Here is a 22,313-nt window from a genome sequence, read left to right as displayed (position 1 = left end):
TTATTGAAAAATAAAACGGTCGAAAATTGGTCATTTTTTGAAAAAATCCCTGTACTATAGTAAGGGAAATTTTCGAAAAATGGCAAATTTTTGACCCTTTTATTTTTTGACATAAATGGTTACTATAGCATTATAAACATGCGCAGAGTCGAATAATGGGTTCTGCGCATGTCAATTGTGCTATAGTAACCAGTTTTATCGAAAAATAAAAAGGTCGAAAATTTGTAATTTTTGGAAAAAATCCCTGTACTATGTATAGTAAGGGAAATTTTCGAAAAATGGCAAATTTTCGACCCTTTTATTTTTTGACATAAATGATTACTATAGCATTATAAGCATGCGCAGAGTCGAATAATGCGTTCTGCGCATGTCAATTGTGCTATAGTAACCAGTTTTATCGAAAAATAAAAAGGTCGAAAATTGGTCATTTTTTGAAAAAATCCCTGTACTATAGTAAGGGAAATTTTCGAAAAATGGCCATTTTTCAACCCTTTTATTTTTTGACATAAATGGTTACTATAGCATAATAAACATGCGTAGAATCGAATAATGGGTTCTGCGCATGTCAATTGTGCTATAGTAACCAGTTTTATACAAAAATTAAAAAGGTCGAAAATTGGTCATTTTTGGAAAAAATCCCTGTACTATAGTAAGGGAAATTTTCGAAAAATGGCCAATTTTCGACCGTTTTATTTTTTGACATAAATGGTTACTATAGCATTATAAACATGCGCAGAGTCGAATAATGCGTTCTGCGCATGTCAATTGTGCTATAGTAACCATTTATGTCAAAAAATAAAAAGGTCGAAAATTGGTCATTTTTTGAAAACATCCCTGTACTATAGTAAGGGAAATTTTCGAAAAATTGCCATTTTTTTACGCCTTTTATTTTTTGACATAAATGGTTACTATAGCATAATAAACATGCGCAGAGTCGAATAATGGGTTCTGCGCATGTCAATTGTGCTATAGTAACCATTTATGTCAAAAAATAAAACGGTCGAAAATTGGTCATTTTTTGAAAAAATCCCTGTACTATAGTAAGGGAAATTTTCGAAAAATGGCCAATTTTCGACACTTTTATTTTTTGACATAAATGGTTACTATAGCATAATAAACATGCGCAGAGTCGAATAATGGGTTCTGCGCATATCAATTGTGCTATAGTAACCAGTTTTATCGAAAAAAAAAGGTCGAAAATTGGTCATTTTTAGAAAAAATCCCTGTACTATAGTAAGGGAATTTTTCGAAAAATGGCCATTTTTCGACCCTTTTATTTTTTTTTCATAAATGGTTACTATAGCATAATAAACATGCGCAGAGTCGAATAATGGGTTCTGCGCATGTCAATTATGCTATAGTAACCAGTTTTATACAAAAATTAAAAAAATTGAAAATTGGTCATTTTTGGAAAAAAATCCCTGTACTATAGTAAGGGAAATTTTCGAAAAATGGCCAATTTTTTACCCTTTTATTTTTTGACATAAATCGTTACTATAGCATTATAAACATGCGCAGAGTCGAATAATGCGTTCTGCGCATGTCAATTGTGCTATAGTAACCATTTATGTCAAAAAATAAAAAGGTCGAAAATTGGTCTTTTTTTAAAAAAAATCCCTGTACTATAGTAAGGAAAATTTTCGAAAAATGGCCATTTTTTTACCCCTTTTATTTTTTGACATAAATGGTTACTATAGCATAATAAACATGCGCAGAGTCGAATAATGGGTTCTGCGCATGTCAATTGTGCTATAGTAACCAGTTTTATTGAAAAATAAAACGGTCGAAAATTAGTCATTTTTTTAAAAAATCCCTGTACTATAGTAAGGGAAATTTTCGAAAAAAATGGCAATTTTTCGACCGTTTTATTTTTTTACATAAATGGTTACTATAGCATAATAAACATGCGCAGAGTCGAATAATGGGTTCTGCGCATGTCAATTGTGCTATAGTAACCAGTTTTGTTGAAAAATAAAACGGTCGAAAATTGGTCATTTTTTGAAAAAATCCCTATACTATAGTAAGGGAATTTTTCGAAAAATGCCCATTTTTCGACCCTTTTATTTTTTTACATAAATGGTTACTATGGCATAATAAACATGCGCAGAGTCGAATAATGGGTTCTGCGCATGTCAATTGTGCTATAGTAACCAGTTTTATCGAAAAATAAAAAGGTCGAAAATTGGTCATTTTTTGAAAAAATCCCTGTACTATAGTAAGGGAAATTTTCGAAAAATGGCCATTTTTCTACCCTTTTATTTTTTGACATAAATGGTTACTATAGCATAATAAACATGCGCAGAGTCGAATAATGCGTTCTGCGCATGTCAATTGTGCTATAGTAACCAGTTTTATACAAAAATTAAAAAGGTCGAAAATTGGTCATTTTTGGAAAAAATCCCTGTACTATAGTAAGGGAAATTTTCGAAAAATGGCCAATTTTCGACCCTTTTATTTTTTGACATAAATGGTTACTATAGCATTATAAACATGCGCAGAGTCGAATAATGCGTTCTGCGCATGTCAATTGTGCTATAGTAACCAGTTTTATCGAAAAATAAAAAGGTCGAAAATTGGTCATTTTTTGAAAAAATCCCTGTACTATAGTAAGGGAAATTTTCGAAAATTGGCCATTTTACAACCCTTTTATTTTTTGACATAAATGGTTACTATAGCATAATAAACATGCGCAGAGTCGAATAATGGGTTCTGCGCATGTCAATTGTGCTATAGTAACCATTTATGTCAAAAAATAAAACGGTCGAAATATGGTCATTTTTTTGAAAAAATCCCTGTACTATAGTAAGGGAAATTTTCGAAAAATGGCCATTTTTTTACCCTTTTATTTTTTGACATAAATGGTTACTATAGCATAATAAACATGCGCAGAGTCGAATAAAGGGTTCTGCGCATGTCAATTGTGCTATAGTAACCAGTTTTATCGAAAAATAAAACGGTCGAAAATTGGTCATTTTTTGAAAAAATCCCTGTACTATAGTAAGGGAAATTTTGGAAAAATGGCCAATTTTCGACCCTTTTATTTTTTGACATAAATGGTTACTATAGCATTATAAACATGCGCAGAGTCGAATAATGCGTTCTGCGCATGTCAATTGTGCTATAGTAACCATTTATGTCAAAAAATAAAAAGGTCGAAAATTGGTCATTTTTTGAAAAAATCCCTGTACAAGGGAAATTTTCGAAAAATGGCCATTTTTTGACCATTTTATTTTTTGACATAAATGGTTACTATAGCATAATAAACATGCGCAGAGTCGAATAATGGGTTCTGCGCATGTCAATTGTGCTATAGTAACCAGTTTTATTGAAAAATAAAACGGTCGAAAATTGGTCATTTTTTGAAAAAATCGCTGTACTATAGTAAGGGAAATTTTCGAATAATGGCCAATTTTCGACACTTTTATTTTTTGACATAAATGGTTACTATAGCATAATAAACATGCGCAGAGTCGAATAATGGGTTCTGCGCATATCAATTGTGCTATAGGAAAAAATAAAAAGGTAGAAAATTGGTCATTTTTTGAAAAAATCCCTGTACTATAGTGAGGGAAATTTTGGAAAAATGGCCAATTTTCGACCCTTTTTTTTTTTGACATAAATGGTTACTATAGCATTATAAACATGCGCAGAGTCGAATAATGCGTTCTGCGCATGTCAATTGTGCTATAGTAACCATTTATGTCAAAAAATAAAAAGGTCGAAAATTTGTCATTTTTTGAAAAAATCCCTGTACTATATTAAGGGAAATTTTCGAAAAATTGTCATTTTTTACCCTTTTATTTTTTGACATAAATGGTTACTATAGCATAATAAACATGCGAATAGTCGAATAATGGGTTCTGCGCATGTCAATTGTGTTATAGTAACCAGTTTTATCGATAAATAAAAAGGTCTAAAATTGGTCATTTTTTGAAAAAATCCCTGTACTATAGTTAGGGAAATTTTTGAAAAATGACTATTTTTCGACCCTTTTGTTTTTTTACATAAATGGTTACTATAGCATAATAAACATGCGCAGAGTCGAATAATGGGTTCTGCGCATGTCAATTGTGCTATAGTAACCAGTTTTATCGAAAAATAAAAAGGTCTAAAATTGGTCATTTTTTGAAAAAATCCCTATACTATAGTACAGGAAAATTTTCGAAAAATGGACAATTTTCGAATGGTTACTATAGCATAATAAACATGCGCAGAGTCGAATAATGGGTTCTGCGCATGTCAATTATGCTATTAGTATCAAAAAATAAAAAGGGAAATTTCGAAAAATGGCCAAATTTCGACCCTTTTATTTTTTTACTAGTTACATTGGCTCTATAAGATGATGTAACACAATATATGTTATCATAACATGTACTGTAGGTTTATACCTCAATCATCTAAATAATATCCCTGTAGTGATTCTGATTTAGGGTCGGCTGATATTCTTTGAAAACAGTTCATCATCAGCAGTAACATGTTAGAGCATTTTTATTTACAAAAACGTGTATTTCAATAGATGCATTAAAAGTAGACGCTTTTTTTGCGCTCCATAGAAACGAAAATATTGAAATTTGAGTATGCAAAGTTCGCCAACAGTATGCGAGAAACACGTCTGTAAAATCATAAATTTAAAAGACTTTTTATGTAATTCTTCTAAGGTGTGGTATTCACGATAAGTTACGTAACAAGTTTGTAGTCGAAATTAATACCGGTGCGAAACGGAAATAGCACCAGGGGGGCGGGGGTTCTACTGTAATTGAATAATAGAGGGCAGCAGATTCTTACTAGTGCACTTTATTATTTTATAATTTGATACACAATCCCCATTAAAATAGTTAAAATAATACAAGTGCAAATACAAAAGAAAATACATAATATTTACAAAATTAAAAATACATTGTTGATAATAAAGGAAAATAATGTATACATTTTCATATAACAATTGGCATTTTAAAACTACATAAATATGCATCCGCAAATACCTATCATATACCGGTACATCTTTTCAATCAAATGCTTTTATCTATTTTTTATGCAATTAAACAACGAATAATATTTGAAGGTAAATGAATTAATTGAGGATCGATTTACGCAAATAAATGAATTATCTTATAATAATGTATAACCAAATTGCTTAAAAAAACACATAAGTTTGGTTTTATTTTTTAAATAAAATATTAAAGCAATTTGCACCAATAGATGTAATTAAAAAGTCGCATACATTTAAAATTTGTTTTGTTTTTATGCCAAAAAAACCCCTGATAACCTAAATGGAGATAATAAAAACTAAATATATAGTAACATATGTTTGACATTTAACGCCAAAATAAAAGGCACTAGATAAGATCAATTCTTAAGTATCTACCATCAGAAAATATATATAACAATATATCATATTCCAATAAATGGTTCAATTCATTAAAAATTACATACAATAAGAAAATACAAAATTCATTAACACTTTTTACATCATACTCCTATTGCTATGGAAACCATAGAAGTCTAGGAAATTTTGTGCAATTTATTTTATACACAGATTCCATAACTACAAAAATGAATATGTATTTGGAACTTTGAATTTATTAGTAATGAAGCTAATTAATCTAGGTTACATGGAGATTTTAAGACCATAGCTGAACCAATCAATTTCTATATTACTTTGTATATAAATACATTAACAGTAACATAGTACAGTAATAAACTTGGTGTGAAAAATATTGGTGGGTGGTGCATCATTTAAATACTGGATAATTTCAGATCACATACAGTATGGGGGCGCAAATGGTAGGTATGGGGAGCAAATGGTAGGTATGGGGCGCAAATGGTAGGTATGAGACGCAAATGTTAGATATGGGGCGCAAATGGTAGGTATGGGGCGCAAATGGTAGGTATGGGCGAAAAATGTTAGGTATGGGGCACAAATGGTAGGTATGGGCACAAATAATAGGTATGGGGCGCAAATGGTAGTTATGGGGCGAAAAACCACACCGATGACCTGTCGTGCTCAACAGATTGGGTTAAATTATGACTTGAATGAGGGCAGCATTTGGCTAATTTATGCAAAAATTAAGAATGTCATCATACTACATCTTGCTACATGTGTTATGCGGAATGTATTTACGTGAATCTGTGGTAAGGCATGTTTTTAAAATAATCCTGTCGAAATAGAACAACTGTACAGTAAAGGTATCTTTACCTTCCAATCAAAGATTAAGAAGTTAATAATCAATCATTACTTTAGGGTGAGCACACAAAGTAATTGCGCAGTTTATAAAAACATTGTTAAAGTTCTATTGGTTGCCTGTTTAAAACTACAGTATAAAGTTTGGTTCGCATTAATGACGCAACACAATGAAGTAGACGCAACGCAAGCGAGTTGACCAATGACAAGCGACTGTTCCAATAATCCATTGCTTGTGATTGGTCAACGTTGCGTTGCGTTGTGTCCCTAGTGGAAACCAATCTTAACACAAAAATCAAAAGATACTAAAACCATATTGCGACTCAGGTATAAGCCCATTAGGCTTTCAGATTGTCCCATGTCAGTATGGTAGTAAGTATAATCAAGATAAGTTACAGTACTACCGCAATGTGTAATTACTGTAAGTGTCAAAGGTCAATGACATGTTATTACTGTATGCTCAAACAAGAAGTTGTTAATGTACACAATATTAACAATACATTCTTTTATATCAAATATTGGTTACATCTATTGCCTACTGTTTCCTGTGTATTAAGGATCCATATTGTTTACTGTACAAAATAGGCAGTTATTCTATGAAAATAAACAAGTTTTAAATCAAAATTTGATTGGGAAAAAACCCTTTTTAATATGTAGCTGACAATGGAATCAAATGAATTGAAAGCTATAAATTAAAAATAGAATATCCTCCACTTCTTGTATTATTTTAATAAATTACTTTTACAAAATATGCATCCCATAATGTCAAGTATGTTTACAATGTAGAGGACAGATTTTACAGGTAGTATAGAGGTCAGATGAGGTCAGGTGACTATTAAAATAATCAAATGAGTTTGAGTGTAAACTAAAGGTGATGTTTGATTGCAGCTGTGGGAATTGAAGATGTGAACAGTGTATTTGACAGTAGCAGAATATCCCAGTACTGCAGTAATAGCAGAATATCCTAGTACTGCAGTAATTGTGATCCTTCCATCTACAGTAGCAGAATATCCCAGTACTGCAGGAGTAGCAGAATATCCCAGTACTGCAGGAGTGGCAGAATATCCCAATACTGCAGCAGTAGCAGAATATCCCAATACTGCAGCAGTAGCAGAATATCCCAGTACTGCAGGAGTAGCAGAATATCCCAATACTGCAGCAGTAGCAGAATATCCCAGTACTGCAGGAGTAGCAGAATATCCCAATACTGCAGCAGTAGCAGAATATCCCAGTATTGCAGAATATCCCAAGTACTGCAGAATATCCCAGTACTGTAACAGCAGAATATCCCAGTACTGCAGGAGTAGCAGAATATCCCAATACTGCAGCAGTAGCAGAATATCCCAATACTGCAGGAGTAGCAGAATATCCCAGTACTGCAGGAGTAGCAGAATATCCCAATACTGCAGCAGTAGCAGAATATCCCAATACTGCAGGAGTAGCAGAATATCCCAATACTGCAGCAGTAGCAGAATATCCCAGTATTGCAGAATATCCCAAGTACTGCAGAATATCCCAGTACTGCAGAATATCCCAGTACTGTAACAGCAGAATATCCCAGTACTGCAGAATATCACACCACTGCAGTAATTGCAATCCTTCTATCTACATACAGTGTTATGTTTAACATATTCTAATAATGGGTCTCTTGGCGTTAGCAATAATATATCATTACAGTATACAGTTTAATTAGCTTGTTAATTACAAATTACAGTTTAAAAGAATCATTGTATTGCTGTTGAAATTATAACGAACCAACAGCATAAAGTGCGCATCTCAACTATCATGTCATCGTAAAAACAATGGTGTCTGAGATGTTGGAATGGAATATTGACATTGGAATACAGCAAAGTATACTGAATATAAAATTGGAATAACTATCTAATAGAATTTTAAAATCTTATTAAAATATACTGTACAATGGTGTTTGACGAATGTTTTATTATTATTTGTACAAATGAATACCATTTCAATTAAGCTTGGTGTCGCACATTGACAGAGTGCAACGACGTAGGCGTAGCGCAAGTCAGTTGACCAATCGCAAACGATTGATGATTATGTTGTGATTGGCCAAATTGCTTATGGTGAGCTTACGTCCTTGCATGCGTCAAAATTGGAAGCAAACTTCAACAGAACAGTTTAAAAATAATGTACATCCTCAATTTGTTCTTAAAAATATTTTGTCAAGGTACAGTACTTATCTTATTTAAAACTTATTGCTACAATTACGAACCTTAAAAAACAATTGAATACCATTTCATTTTGATTCAAAAAGTATAATTATTAAAATTATTTTTATTCTATAAGGCTACAATATCCCAAAAATGCATAATGAATTTGACAAGGTGATTCAAATTTCAGAAAGAGACATTTCAATTTATAGTAAAATTCTCTCTTCTACAGATGAATGGGGGATACAATTCTCCCCCTGCTGCCTAACCAATTTCCTGTCGATTTCTTCCTAACTAGCAAACAGTGAAAAGTGACAACATTTCCATAAATTTTGAGAAATTTCATTTTTTATGGTGAATATTAAAGAACTATTAATGTGTATTGCAAAATGACATAGTGTTGCATTTTAGACGGAACTTGGATTAAACATTGCTAGCTTAGTATAACCACCTCAGGCTGAGCATTGTAAACACTTTGATGGACTGTTGAAGAAAACATCAACTCAAGCACAAACGGATCTTCCCTTGTTTTCCCTTTTCAACTGGAATGATTACTTTGTGTACTGGTTACAACAAATGTTGGCGCAGTAAAATCGTGATAGTGATCAGATTTTGGTGTGTACTGTACTGTTGTACATCCAATCTCATATTAATAATGAACAATAATCATACTGTATAGTACAATATAGCTGGTGTTCATGTTTTGGCACAGTATTCAAAAGCTGGTATCAATAGTTTAAAAATTCAATAAAATTAAAGAGTTAACGCCGATGTTTCTTTTTCCAGCAGGTTTTCTTGCGAGGAATGTAAAGCGTTTCCGTTGTGAACGCCATTCCTTAAGGAAGCACCAGATCCCATCGGATCCTCGTACGACTTGTCATTTTTTTCTAAATCCATCACCTCATCTTCATCGCTATCAATGTCATTGTGGTGATGTTGATGTTGATGTCTCCCTGCATCCACCAACGATGGTAACGAACGATTTAAATGAGTCGACTGTGACGCCAAAAGGGCTGTCGGTTTACGATGCGATCGTGAGATTGTGTTGCGTTGATTTACCGGTTTCACCGTAATGATCAAGTTTGAACTATTGGCCACCATCATGTCCGTTACTTGATCTAAAGTCTTTCCAATCACCTCAATACCGTTTACCTCTAAAACTTCATCATTAACGGCTAATAAACCCGTACTCTCTGCCAGACCTCCGGGCACTAACCGCGAAATAAAAATCCCCGGAACTTTTTCAAGACCTTTTGGCGTGACACGAACACTCGTTCCATCTCGTATGTAAAACCCGAGAGGCTTGTCGGACCCGTGCTTGTGTAGACGTACCCTTCTGTGCGTATCTGGTACGATATCAACATCAATAATCGCCGATACTCTTCGGAAGTCCTGTGGCATTGAGATGGGCATTATTGGTCTTAAAGGTTTCGCAGCATTCCCTCCTCCAAGAATTTTTCCAATTCCTTTGTTTTTACGTAAAGTTGTGCTCATGTACATACTCTCATTTGCTTCTTCTGAAAAACAAAAAAAGAGAACACATCTGAGGACGAACCAATTATATCCTCCCTCTCTCCAAAACTACAAGTCATTTTGAGACAAGTTCTTTGAATTTCTTATTATGATCCAAGCCGATAGAATATATGATTTTATCCTCATGCATTATTAATATTATTATCAATTTTTTTAAATTATTTACTTTATATTTCATCTTCAAATGTACATCACATATTGTATTAAAAAATTGTTGTGTTCTATTTGTTAAAAAAAATGTTACCAAATATATAAATGAGGTATGTTCTTGCATAGAACTAGTTTTTCATTTGGACATTGGTGATCATTTATCTTACTTGGTTGCATAATAAAATCATTATATAATCCAGAAATCGTTTTTAGTCAAATGTTCGGAACATTTAGAGACCTTTTGTTTGAGAACGCATTTGCGTTTCTGCTAAAAATTGCTCAACGAAAAAACCGGTTTTGCCGATTGAGAATGGAACAATTTGGCCCTTGGGTTATTAAAAAAATATTATTAAGTTTGATTCTTTTTATATGTTGGACATTTCTGTTGACAAGAAATATTAGATATGGACACTTAGTAAAACTGTGCAATAAATGAGATACAGGTATGTCATTGCATATTAGTAAACATTACAAAATGTTCACATTTGAAAAAGTCCTATGGTGCTTCAACATTTTTGCCCCTCAAGCATAAAACCAAAAGAAACTGCAAAGGAATTCAACCAGGGACCAAGGATCGCCACGGTTCAACGCACACACAGTTGCCACTGTTTATTTGACTGTAAACTCTCTCCAGATAGTTCAGCTACAAAGTCGCATAATTTATTGTCAAGTCTTTACAGTCAAACAATGATATTAAAACAGCGCCAACAAAAAGGATTCTTCATCCAAATGCTAAATATCTTTTTATTTGCTAAAGAATATGTTTCAAGATCAGTTTGTTACAATATTGTTGTTACTGTTTCACTTTTACACACAACCCCAGGCCGCCATAATGAAGGTCTATAATTAGATTGTACAGATGGGTTAATATTTAACGATTTAACTATGTTTTTCAACTGCTGAAAACCACTTGTTAATGTTTAATATTAAGACAAGATGTAACACAGTAAATGTGGTGAGAAATCAATGCCACTGCTACACTACATAATTTATCTGAGCAAGACTCTCTCTACTGCCTTTAAAAAAGTATATGTTGGATGCTTAATTTGCGACTAAATTAACAAATTAGCAATGTCATAACACTACCATATATGGGCACATCACACTTTTGTTGTCAAGCTAGTTTGATAGTCTAGACAGAGCTTAATATCTCACTATTTGACAAAGTTCTTTAAAACACACACTATTTTGCATGAAATATTTTTATCCCAATTTGATCAAATCTAAATAATCAACAGTTTTGAAGTTATTATACTGTATGTCTCTCAGAGAGTATAGAGAGAGAGAGCAGATACCTGTAAAGTAAAAAATGAAATGCCGTAGGCTACTAATATCTGTCTACACTATCAAACTAGTTTGACAAAAAAGTGTGATGTGCCCAAATATGGTAGTGATATCCTTAAATATGGTAGTGATATGACATTATCATTTAGTTATATATGGGCACATCACATTTTGTTGTCACATAAAGTTTGATAGTATAGACATAGCTTAATACTGTTTAAGTGAATTCTAGGGTATGGTTTTCTGTAATCTTCTGATAGAACAAAGGGGAGGATAAGGGAAGCAAAAAGTTTGATAGATAGCGTAGACGGAGCTTAAGCTAATACTATATGTACAGTACACTTTTCAATTGACGTGGATATGCAGATCAGAATTGACAACAGCCGATTATTGAGAATCTGCTGGTCCACACATAAACAGTGCATACCATTATTAAAATATTTATGAGTATATACCTGTAGTACAGTATCTATTACAAGGGCATTGAACTTTACTTTTCTAGAAGTTCAATAACTATTGACAGTTTTAGAATCAGTGAGGCCAAACATTGACTCATTAAATCATATACACAGATTGGTACTGTGTTCTATGATGTTGATTGTTGGAACTTGTCTGCTGTGGAAAACTTCTGTTTGAAAAGTTAAACACACTTTACTTCACCATTTAAAAAGTTAAATTTACGAGCAGAAATGGTAATACAAATGATAGAATCTATGTTATTCCTTAGACCATTTACACACAACGCCAAGAGGACAGGCAATATCTGCTCATGACAGATTCTATGTGGGACAAGCTACACGGTTTTCTGCTTACCGTTACTGCTTGTCTGTGTAAATTGGCCTTAACAGGCCGGCCCTTTTTAGTGAGTAAAAGAATACGGTTTTTAAACGAAATTTTGAAATAATTGTATTTTCTTACCAACAGAAATGGACTAAAATTAAATTCATAAAACTGGATTTTTCTAAAAAAACAGGCCCTTTTAGACTACTGTAGAGTTCTAACCAACTCATATGAAATTGAGTTAATAACATGAAATGGAAATACAACTTTGGGATAATTGTAACATAATTGGTGTGGCCTGGGTGACTAAACATGCAGACAGGGCAATAACACAACAATAGCCTGTTCCTTCACTATAACTTTTGTTAGTGGTATACAATAAGCCTTTGTTTAGACAGTGGCTTAAAATTCTTAGCCTTTAGTCATCTATTGAGAGTTTTCCCAGGAGAGAACAAATCATGGACCAGGGGGAGTTTTACAAAATAAACTTGAAATGCACTCGACTATTTTGACTATTTTTTATCACTACAGAATATTGTATGCAATTATTATGTGTCATGAGGAGGGGCTACAGTGACAGACTTATTTGTTTCTCTATGTCGTCCCTCAACCAAATGATACTTTGTTGTTATTTCTTGTTTGTATGTTGATTTTGGTCGAAATAAATGTTGAATGAAATTGAAAAATTGAAAATAACGCATACTTAATTCATTTATTTTAACAATAACATAAAAAAAGTAATAATTTCCTAGAGTAAGTTGAGTTTAACACAGGTTTGAATGGTTTGGTCAACAAGAATATTGTTTACATTATATAGTACACATTTTATACTCAACACTGTACACTTTGTTTGGGTACATTTCTCAATAGCCCTGCGGGTCAAATCTGTCATGCCCCCTAAAACAATTTGTTTGTACACGCCTCTGTGTGAGCAGGGTAAAGAACAATGACACACTGTTATCCATTGCAGATAAAATAAAATTTAGTACAATTACTAATAGTACTTAAAACGCTAATAAATATGTTTCTGATCAAATAAATTTGCTAGATAACAAGATACAGTACATACACTACAGTGTTCTGTTCTTGAATGCCTTCACATCAACTGAAGAGTGATATGGTTTCCAAATTTATAGGTCTATGGGGAGGTACATTGATGTTTAAAAGATGAGGAACATTCTTCATGTACAGAATATATGATTTTAACCTTTTTTAAAATGTATACATTACCAGAGACATAGTAAATCATTGAAAACATAGACTTAAGACAGTTCTTATTGCAAGTCAAAGATCGGTTCAAATAAATTGAACAAAATTAGACACAAAAGCTTTGTGGTTTTGGTTTAGTAGAGACTTTAAAACCATCATTTTGAAAGTTTATTATTGAACTTTCTTTTCTTAAGAAACATTCCTTAGATATCATACTGTACAACCACAATGTCTTTGTTGTTTTAAATTCCAAATTCCATTGTTTAGCCAGGCATTGTGTTTATAATAAATTGCTAATACTTCTTGTTTTTTTTATTTATAATAAAACTTAAAAGACAGATTTCAATACTCAATTGTTATTAAAAATTCTACAGTTATTCTTGAAATAGAAAAATGGTATGTCAAAAGTAATTTAAGATAGATTTCAATTCTCAATTGTTACTTTTGTACGCTGTGAACTATACTGTACTTATACTTAGAAAACGTGTCAATATAAAAGTCAAAACAGAATTTGAATTCATCACAATAGTAACTTTAACTTTAACTTTAACTTTAACTTTATTTCGTCCACATGGGAAAATATTTTGAGTGCTTTTCACAAAATTGTACAAAAATATATAAAAACGTTTCATATAAAAAATAATTAATTACAATAGTTAATAAAAAATAAAAAATAAAAAGCTGCAATACATCAAAAATTTCAAAAATTATGCAAAATCATTTAACAGTCTAATAGAATACGGAACAAAAGAATTAAAATATCGCATAACCCTGCTATTGCACGATCTCAGCACATTTAGTCTTTTTGATCTCATTTTAACATAATGTTTATTTAAAGGGTGGTTTGAGTCGTCGCATATTTTCATAGCCTTATTTCTTATGATTTTGTTGCAAAGGTCATCCAAATTATGTCTAGATCCTGTGATCCTACCTACTTTATTTAATATTCGTTGTAATCTGGTTTTTTCTTCTGTTCTACATCCACAGAATCAGGCAACACAACAGAAAGTGAGCACACTCTCAACAATCGAAGAGTAAAATAAATTTAATACAGTTCTATCTACCCCATAATTTCTCAGTTTTCTGAGAAAGAACAGTCGTGTATTTCCTTTTTTTATAGTATTTTTACAATGTTTCTCCCAGCTAAATTTGTTATCAACAGTCACACCTAGGTATTTGTAGCTTTCAACAGATTCAATTTCCTGATTATTAATTTTAAGGGGAGCCAGAGCAGTACATTTTTTTCGAAAATCAATTATTACTTCTTTGGTTTTCTTTTCGTTTAGTAAGAGGCAATTTGCCTTACACCAATTCGAAAAAGCAACGATTTCATCATGATATTCAGTTTCACTAGCTCTGTTTTTTAATAGGCCAACGATGGCGGTATCATCCGCGTATTTTAAATAATGTATGCTACTAGAAGTTGACTTACAGTCATTGGTATATAAAATAAATAGGAGGGGGCTTAACACACAACCTTGGGGTGATCCTATATTTGTGTTGATCACACTCGACTTATAGTTACCAAGAGATACCTTCTGTGTTCGATTGCATAAGAAACTTTCAATCCATTTGATTATGGATGGGTTCACCTCTAGCTTAATCAACTTATCTATTAAGATGGCAGGATTAAGGGTATTAAATGCTGAGGAGAAGTCAGCAAAGGTAACTCTCGCATAACAACTTAAGTTATTTGTATGCTGGTTTAGCAGTTGGGTAAGAGTTAGTATCGCATCATCGACAGATCTGCATGATTGGTATGCAAACTGATATGGATCAATTAAATGGGATAAGGGAGTAATAATTGAGTTACACATAAATTTTTCAAAACATTTCATCACTATCGAGGTTAAGGCTATTGGGCGGTAGTCATTCAAAATCTTAGGGTTTGGAATTTTGGGTACTGGAATAATAGATGCATCTTTCCAGACCGATGGAACAATATGATTATCTAACGACAGTTGAAACAGTTTGGTAAAAGGAATAGACAGTTCATGGGCACATGTCCTCAGAATACAGCCACTAATGTTATCAGGACCACTTGCTTTATTTCGTTTCACTTTTTTGAACAACTTTTCAATTTTCCAAGGCTGAATCTTAACTTGTTCGCTAGTAATAATATTATTTGAAGTCAGATTGGTACAATTGGTATGACTGGCATTCTCAAATCGCGCAAAGTGCTTGTTTAGGTCATTTACAAATTTATCACCGTCATTGTATAGCAGAAGGTCCTTCTTTTTTGCATTAACACCAGACATAATATTCATACAATTCCAGGCCGCCTTGGCATCTCCAGATTCCATGGAATTTTCAAGCTTTCCTTTAAATAAATATTTTGCTCTTTTTATCTCATTCTTTATTTCTGCTTTTATAGATTTAATGCGAACTGTATCACCACTTTTAAAGGCATTTGATCGTTCGCGAATGAGTGCTTTGACTTTATGCGTAAACCAAGGCTTCTGATTTGGATAAAAGGTGACACGTTTAGTTTCAACACATAATTCCTCGCAAAATGAGATATAATCATTCACAACTTGTACTGCTGAATTAAGGTCATTTGCTGTATCAATAAGTGTTGACCAATCAGTAGACTGGAAACATTCCTGTAGCTTTTCTATTGCCTCACTATTTCGAACTTTAATTATTTTCCTGGTAGGCTTTTCCGCTCTAATTTTTTGTCTATATGTTGGTAATAGGGTAATGACGTTATGATCAGAACTTGCAATAGGAGCGTTGATCATACATCTATAGGCTTTGTTTAAATTACAGAAGCACTGGTCCAGGATATTCCCGTCTCGAGTAGGTTTATCAACGTACTTTTTGAAAGTAGGCAACGCTTTCTTTATTTCTTTGCCGCTGTGGTTTATATCTCCAAGTACGAATTTAGGGGAATCAGGGGATGCCTCTGATATATTACTCACAGTATCTCCGACAATACGAGCGGCTTCATCCGCATTTGCGTCGGGTGGAACATAGATCAGGATCACATGGATTTGATTAAACTCCCTAGGAAGGTAGTACGGTCTGAGCGATATGCATAAAAGCTCGATATTTCTCTCACAGATTGATTTTTTTACGGTAATATTTGTGCACCAATTTCTGTTTATATATAGGCCTAGACCTCCTCCGCATTTCTTGCCACATAGCTCTGGAATCCGGTCATTTCTAAATAATAGGAAACCATTTAAATCTACAGCACTGTCAGGGGTTTCCGTCTTTAGCCAGGTCTCGGTAAGACCAATTATACATGAGTTTCTAAAATATGTATCATATTTGACTAGGCTCTGGAATTCTTCGATTTTATTCAGTACTGACCTCGTATTTGTAAAAGTAATCTGCGGTAATGCTAGAGTGTTTCTTCGCTTTTGTAATCTGTGTAAATAATTGCTCAGAGAAACGATATTTCATGGTACTGTATCTGTACAGAAATAACCAAATGCCACGTCAAAAGCCAAATTTTAAAATACAATTATGCTCAATCTTGCGTGTACCCCCAATTAAAATAGTACAATCATATATTCATTTTTTATCCAATTCATTCATCACAATAGTACTGCAATCATTGAGAAACAAACTATCATGGTACAGTATCTGTACAGTATTATTATATTAATTAATATTATATTAACCAAATGCCATGTCAAAAGTCAAATTTTAAAATACAATTCCACCCAATCTTGCGTGTACCCCCAATCAAAAATCATATATTCATTTTTATCGTCTATTTGACATTGAAGATAAAAGAACAATAGAAAATATCTTTAAAAAAACTGCTGTTTTATGGCGATAATAATATTTTGACAGTTAAAATATTCCAAGTAGACAATAAGGAAGCCACAGGTTGTTAATACAGTATACCACTTCCTTGTATACAGCATGTGGGATGTCACCTAAATGGGAAGTTGTTAAAAATGTTGATCTGTACAAACTACAATATGATTGAAAAAAATATTGAATAACTGAACCTACTGTACTATCATCAGAAACTATATTAAGTTTTAAAATGGGTGATCACTTAAATATCTGTCCAAAATCATTTAATCTTTGTCTGGTGGTGGGAACATGCGTTATTCGCCCAATGGGGACTTGGCATAGTATCCACAGTCATAAGCTTGTAAAGTGTACAGATAGTACAGTAGCTACCAGAACATTACATCCAATAATGCAAAGTTTAAAAGTTCAATAAACAATGAGTATTGGTAATTATTACAATGACTCATTAACTAACAATTCATAGAAAAGATAATAAAAACATATGTAAGGATGTTATTGTTAATGATTACATTAGTCAAAAGAAAGAATTTAAGTGTCATATTGAATAATTCCAAGTTATGTACTATTATTTTTGAAATGAATGTTGAATAAATGATCTTTGGTCAACAACAAAAAAACAATTATTCATAACTAAAATTTAAAAAGAAATCTTATTTATACAATTAATAATTACTTTTTCTAATTAATATTATGAGAATACTGTATCAAGATTATTAAACTACAGTACGATTTTAACTTGTTACTGTACATTTGATTGGACTCCCTGACACAGTGAATCTTTCCTCAACTTTAGGGTCTCCAATTCATACAGCTGTACAGTATAGTACAATGCCATTTAAAATTCAATCCTCTGTAATAAAAAAAAATCTGATGTTTCTGGTTCGGAGAGTCGAGAATGCATGAACTCTAAATCAATATCCTTCAGTAACATTTTAGAGATATCTTACAGTGTTTCTTTGCATATCCTACATTTTAGCAGTTTTGTGTTGGTCAGTCACGCATAACTAATGAGTTGATCAAGTGTTATTGTAACCAATATTGTACTTGGTATAGATATTGTTCATCTTAGCAGAAACTATTCTAGTAGCACTATGAAGCATTGATTTACTACTGTATCAAGATACAGCAGTCAGTGAGTGTATTGTATGATATACATAGTAGCTCTATTGCTTACAATATTCATTAGCAAATGGTAATGTATACTGCAAAACATACACATTATCTCCTGATTAAAAATGCATTTGGACCAAATAAATAATAAACTAGAGCCTGAACAGACTATCAACTCTACATTTTGAACAAAATACCGTATATTTCGGTGTATAAGTCGCACCTGTGTATAAGACGCACCCCCTAACTGAGAGTAAAATATCGGTATTTTTTATATCGTCGATGTATAAGACGCACTTTATATTTCATCAAAACAATGTTTTTTTAAATTGTAATCAATATTATTGTAATAATATATTTTGTTATCTACAACGGCGTCCTTTATTTAGGTTTTTTCTTACCTAGGCTCGGCCGCGCCCAGCCTCAACAAGTTCTTTTTAACTTGTTATTCATGAGTTTCGCACCCGCAACATCGAGTGCATGGATATGATGACCGTGTGTGTAACACGCATGTGTGTGGGCTAGCTTCGCTCGATCATTTCGAGAGGGCGCACGTTTTCACGGACAATCGTATTCGATTAGTATCTATGTATCCCAGAAGTGTGTACGCTAGGTCCATGCTATAATCAACTGGAGAATATAATAGTCGAATACCGTACACCATGTGGCCGCCAAGAAAGGCTTGCGCTGGGGGTACGGCGGTCGGCGATCGTGCATATAACTATAAATAAATACTATTCCAATCGTAATAAAACGTTGACAAATGAAATTTTATCGGAGCGCCTAAAACAGCTCCATATTAAATGAACAAATCTTGTCATCATATTTAGTATAACATCACGCTAAAATGCCTTGAAAACTAGGCAGAAGCAGGTTGCCGTTACGTTAGTATACTGTAGCTAGGCCTAGCCTACTCAGGCCTAGCCAACGAGGTGACGATATGTACAATCTGTGTGGTGAGGCATTTATGTTCGGTGTATAAGACGCACCCTTAATTTAGAGGTCAAATTTGCGTGTCAAAAGTGCGACTTATACACCGAAATATACGGTATGTAAGCTTTCAGGTGACCTCTGACAATAAAAAAGTTGTATAGTCTAGCTATCAACACAACAATTTGACCCCTAACATTTGACCTGATGTTACCATAGCAAAAGTCATATCTGTGCTAAAAAACAAAGAGCAGAGAGATCGACTGACAATCACACACTAGCATCATGGGCATTATTACATATAATTGAGTAATTTGATAGATTTAATGAAGATAAATTCGCAAGATATGAACATCAAGTGTCAATCATAGAGTGTGACAACAAGATGATGTCATCATATTCTTCTTCGTTAGTTTATTGTGGTATTTCTCACCTGTCTGTGTCTAATTGCTTGTCTCAGTTAATTGTTAGTTGTATTATTCTCACTGAGTTAAGCTCTGTCCACACTATCAAACTAGTTTGACAAAAAAAGTGTGATGCCCAAATATGGTAAGGATATCCCTAAATATGGTAGTGATATGACATCACCATGTCCATATATGGGCACATCACACTTTTTGGTCACCTAAAGTTTGATAGTGTAGACAGAGCTTAATTCAGTGAGAATAATACAACTATACAAGTCAGTTGAATGGGATTTATTATTATAACCTATTTAGCTTGTTTGCATGTTGTTCACACCTAAAGTAATACTATGTGATAGTCCTACTAAACAACACAAGCTGCCGACACCACCAAGCTACAGGACCCTGTCGTGATTCTTAACTATTTGTAATCAATTAAAAAATTAAAAGTTATCTCAGGTAAATTAACTGTTATCAACAAAGCATTGAGTACACCCTTAGCTAGTTATCCTGCAGAGTTTATTGGAAGTGCTGGTATCCCCTATGTTGGATAATAAACAGGTTGTACTACTGTAGATGTATACAAGCAGAACGAACAGCATCTCAAAATTAGTACTACTGTATCAGTAGACATGTCAATACAATGTCAACTATTGATTATAACACTAATTAGTGTAAGGTATTTCTCACATTCTTCACAAACAATACACCTATTGAGATGACTCATTTAGACTTAAGCTCTGTCTACACTATCAAACTAGTTTGACACAAAAAGTGATGTGCCCAAATATGGTAGTGATATGCCCAAATATGGTAGTGATATCATGTCCATATATGGGCACATCACATTTTTTTGGTCACATGGAGTTTGATAGTGCAGACAGAGCTTAATACTGTTTAAATGAATTCTAGGGTACTGCTTTCTTTAATCTTTTGATAGAACAATGGGGAGAATAAGGGAAGCACAAAAGCGCAACAAAAAGAGAGGGGGAGGGGGTGGTACAGTCTTTGTAAAGACGCTAAAGGACAGATGTGTAGGAAATTGACAGTATACTAGGTTTTTGTGGACAATACTGCACAGATTGTATATTATGGCTATGGTCTGTATACCTACAGTTAGGTATAGGTGTTCCTTAGTCCGTCTTTTCGACCCAAACTTTTGTGATCCATATATAAGTAAATGCTTACCTCTTCTTTGCACCACTAAACGTAATGGCGGTTTGAAGTTGGTTAGCGCTTTGTGATAGTTATCATCATTGTTTATTGGCAGTAGATCGTCCTGAGGATCCGTGTAACTCACTAAGAATTCTATATTCTCCAACTTGTGCATTTTTTCCAAGTGTGCATAAAAATTATCAAATGTTGACATTGTATTTGTGTCTACAGAGAAACGTCTGAACTCAGCATCAAACTAGAAAATAAATTAATAATACAGAGAAAAATGTCAGTTTAGTTAAAAAAAATAACCAACCAAACAAGAAATAAAATAGAAATCATTAACTTACTGTACAGCCAGTATTGTTTGACATTAAATATAGTAGGAGTACATTAATTAAATTAATTTTGTCAATTAATTGAATTTAATTAATGCATTATGATTATATTATACATGTACTGTAGGCCTGGCTATATCATGTCATGTTGAATTCCTTTTAATGTAATTCATTCAATATTATTATAGGAAGATTTGTTTTATAAATTTTACCTTGCTTTTGACTTCTTTCAGACCAACCATCCCATTCGTGTGTCTCTGCTTTCGTGTTGACATTTTAATTGCTCTGTGTATTGATATTAATTTACTTTCAAATTGTCATTAATTAATAAGTTCCTTTTGATAGTTAATAGGATAAAGGTAGTCCTAGGCCTCAAAGTTTCTTGTAAGTTCTGTCAACCACCGATTACCAGTCGTCAGATCGTAGGCCGGAAACGATATGCTTACTTTCCTACACAGATGACGGTTTGTCGCCTGTTTTCTTCCGCCTTCCAAGGCCTTACTCACGATGACGACACATTGCTGGTCCAACACCCACACACGAAAATGTAATTAAAATATAACACCAAAAAACACCAAAATAACTTAAAATATTGACGAAACAACTACAATATAATATAATCAAGTAAAATTTAAAAAACACCTAAAATATCAGTTAAAGTAAGCCACTTTCTTCCGCCGTCAATTTGTCGGCCTAGACTGTGTGTCGAAGGTAGTTTGGTTTAGTTCCTGCGGGGGAAAATCAGACCTTTGGCCAAGCCCTGTGACGTCATGTAAATTATAGAGGGGGTAGTCATCATTACAATTTTTATCACAACATGAATAAGGCCATATTGTGATAAAAAAAACTTGGCTCGCATACTAATAATAATAATATATTTTGAGATGTATATCAGTGCATCTGTTTGTCGATGATGGATGATGTCAGTTATGGAGATTTCAGCTAATTTTAGTTTCATTATAAAGTATAATTTAAGTGGCAAATCTAGAAATTTTAATGGGGCTAAACATTTTTTTCTGTACAAAATAAATAATTGTTATTAAAATAAAAAGCACAGTTTAATACACAGAGGCTGTTGACTCACACAATCAATTTATTCAACAATTATTAATTCACATTTAATTATCATGTTAGGCCCTTATAAACAACTATCAATCCCTATTATATTATATTTACGGCGCGGTAGATCATCATTGTTCGGCGACTTTCTTGCATCTTCAAATCAATATAATTTGGCCTAAGGACTAAACACTAAATCATCGTATCGTAACATACACAAAGATGAGACGCGCGC

At 33.1% G+C, this 22,313-nt stretch overlaps 3 protein-coding genes across 3 annotated transcripts in view; all 3 read right to left on the bottom strand.

Moving 5' to 3' along the window:
- LOC144850183 (testis-expressed protein 47-like) overlaps positions 1 to 22,313 on the bottom strand; it is an 86,615-nt gene that overhangs the window by 61,951 nt on the left and 2,351 nt on the right. The gene's annotated exons all lie outside the window — the stretch shown is intronic.
- LOC144850495 (uncharacterized) lies at positions 6,973 to 7,968 on the bottom strand. The gene is made up of 3 exons (XM_078707775.1): positions 7,937 to 7,968; positions 7,116 to 7,762; positions 6,973 to 7,065 (listed from the first exon to the last, which is right to left on the bottom strand). Coding segments are annotated over exons 1-3 (681 nt in total). The 3' UTR covers positions 6,973 to 7,063.
- LOC144850618 (partitioning defective 6 homolog beta-like) lies at positions 7,642 to 21,737 on the bottom strand. Its single transcript, XM_078707945.1, has 3 exons — positions 21,232 to 21,737; positions 20,715 to 20,937; positions 7,642 to 9,869 (listed from the first exon to the last, which is right to left on the bottom strand). The coding sequence occupies exons 1-3, from the start codon at positions 21,292 to 21,294 to the stop codon at positions 9,106 to 9,108; spliced, it is 1,050 nt and encodes a 349-aa protein (XP_078564071.1). The 5' UTR covers positions 21,295 to 21,737; the 3' UTR covers positions 7,642 to 9,105.

Source organism: Antedon bifida, chromosome 8, assembly GCF_963402885.1.
Source record: "Antedon bifida chromosome 8, ecAntBifi1.1, whole genome shotgun sequence".
Classification (NCBI taxonomy): domain Eukaryota; kingdom Metazoa; phylum Echinodermata; class Crinoidea; order Comatulida; family Antedonidae; genus Antedon; species Antedon bifida.
Note: the sequence above shows the minus strand (reverse complement) of the source record. Positions and strands in the feature narration are given on the sequence as shown.

Excerpts from the sequence above, each read along its gene's own strand:
- LOC144850618 (XM_078707945.1), bottom strand. The coding sequence starts at position 21,294 with ATGTCAACACGAAAGCAGAGACACACGAATGGGATGGTTGGTCTGAAA. Across the intron at positions 20,938-21,231 it reads TGAAAGAAGTCAAAAGCAAG|TTTGATGCTGAGTTCAGACG; the intron begins GTAAAATTTATA and ends TTTATTTTCTAG. Across the intron at positions 9,870-20,714 it reads TTTAGTGGTGCAAAGAAGAG|AAGAAGCAAATGAGAGTATG; the intron begins GTAAGCATTTAC and ends TTTGTTTTTCAG.
- LOC144850495 (XM_078707775.1), bottom strand. The coding sequence starts at position 7,968 with ATGATAGTTGAGATGCGCACTTTATGCTGTTG. Across the intron at positions 7,763-7,936 it reads ATGCGCACTTTATGCTGTTG|TGGTGTGATATTCTGCAGTA; the intron begins GTTCGTTATAAT and ends CAATTACTGCAG.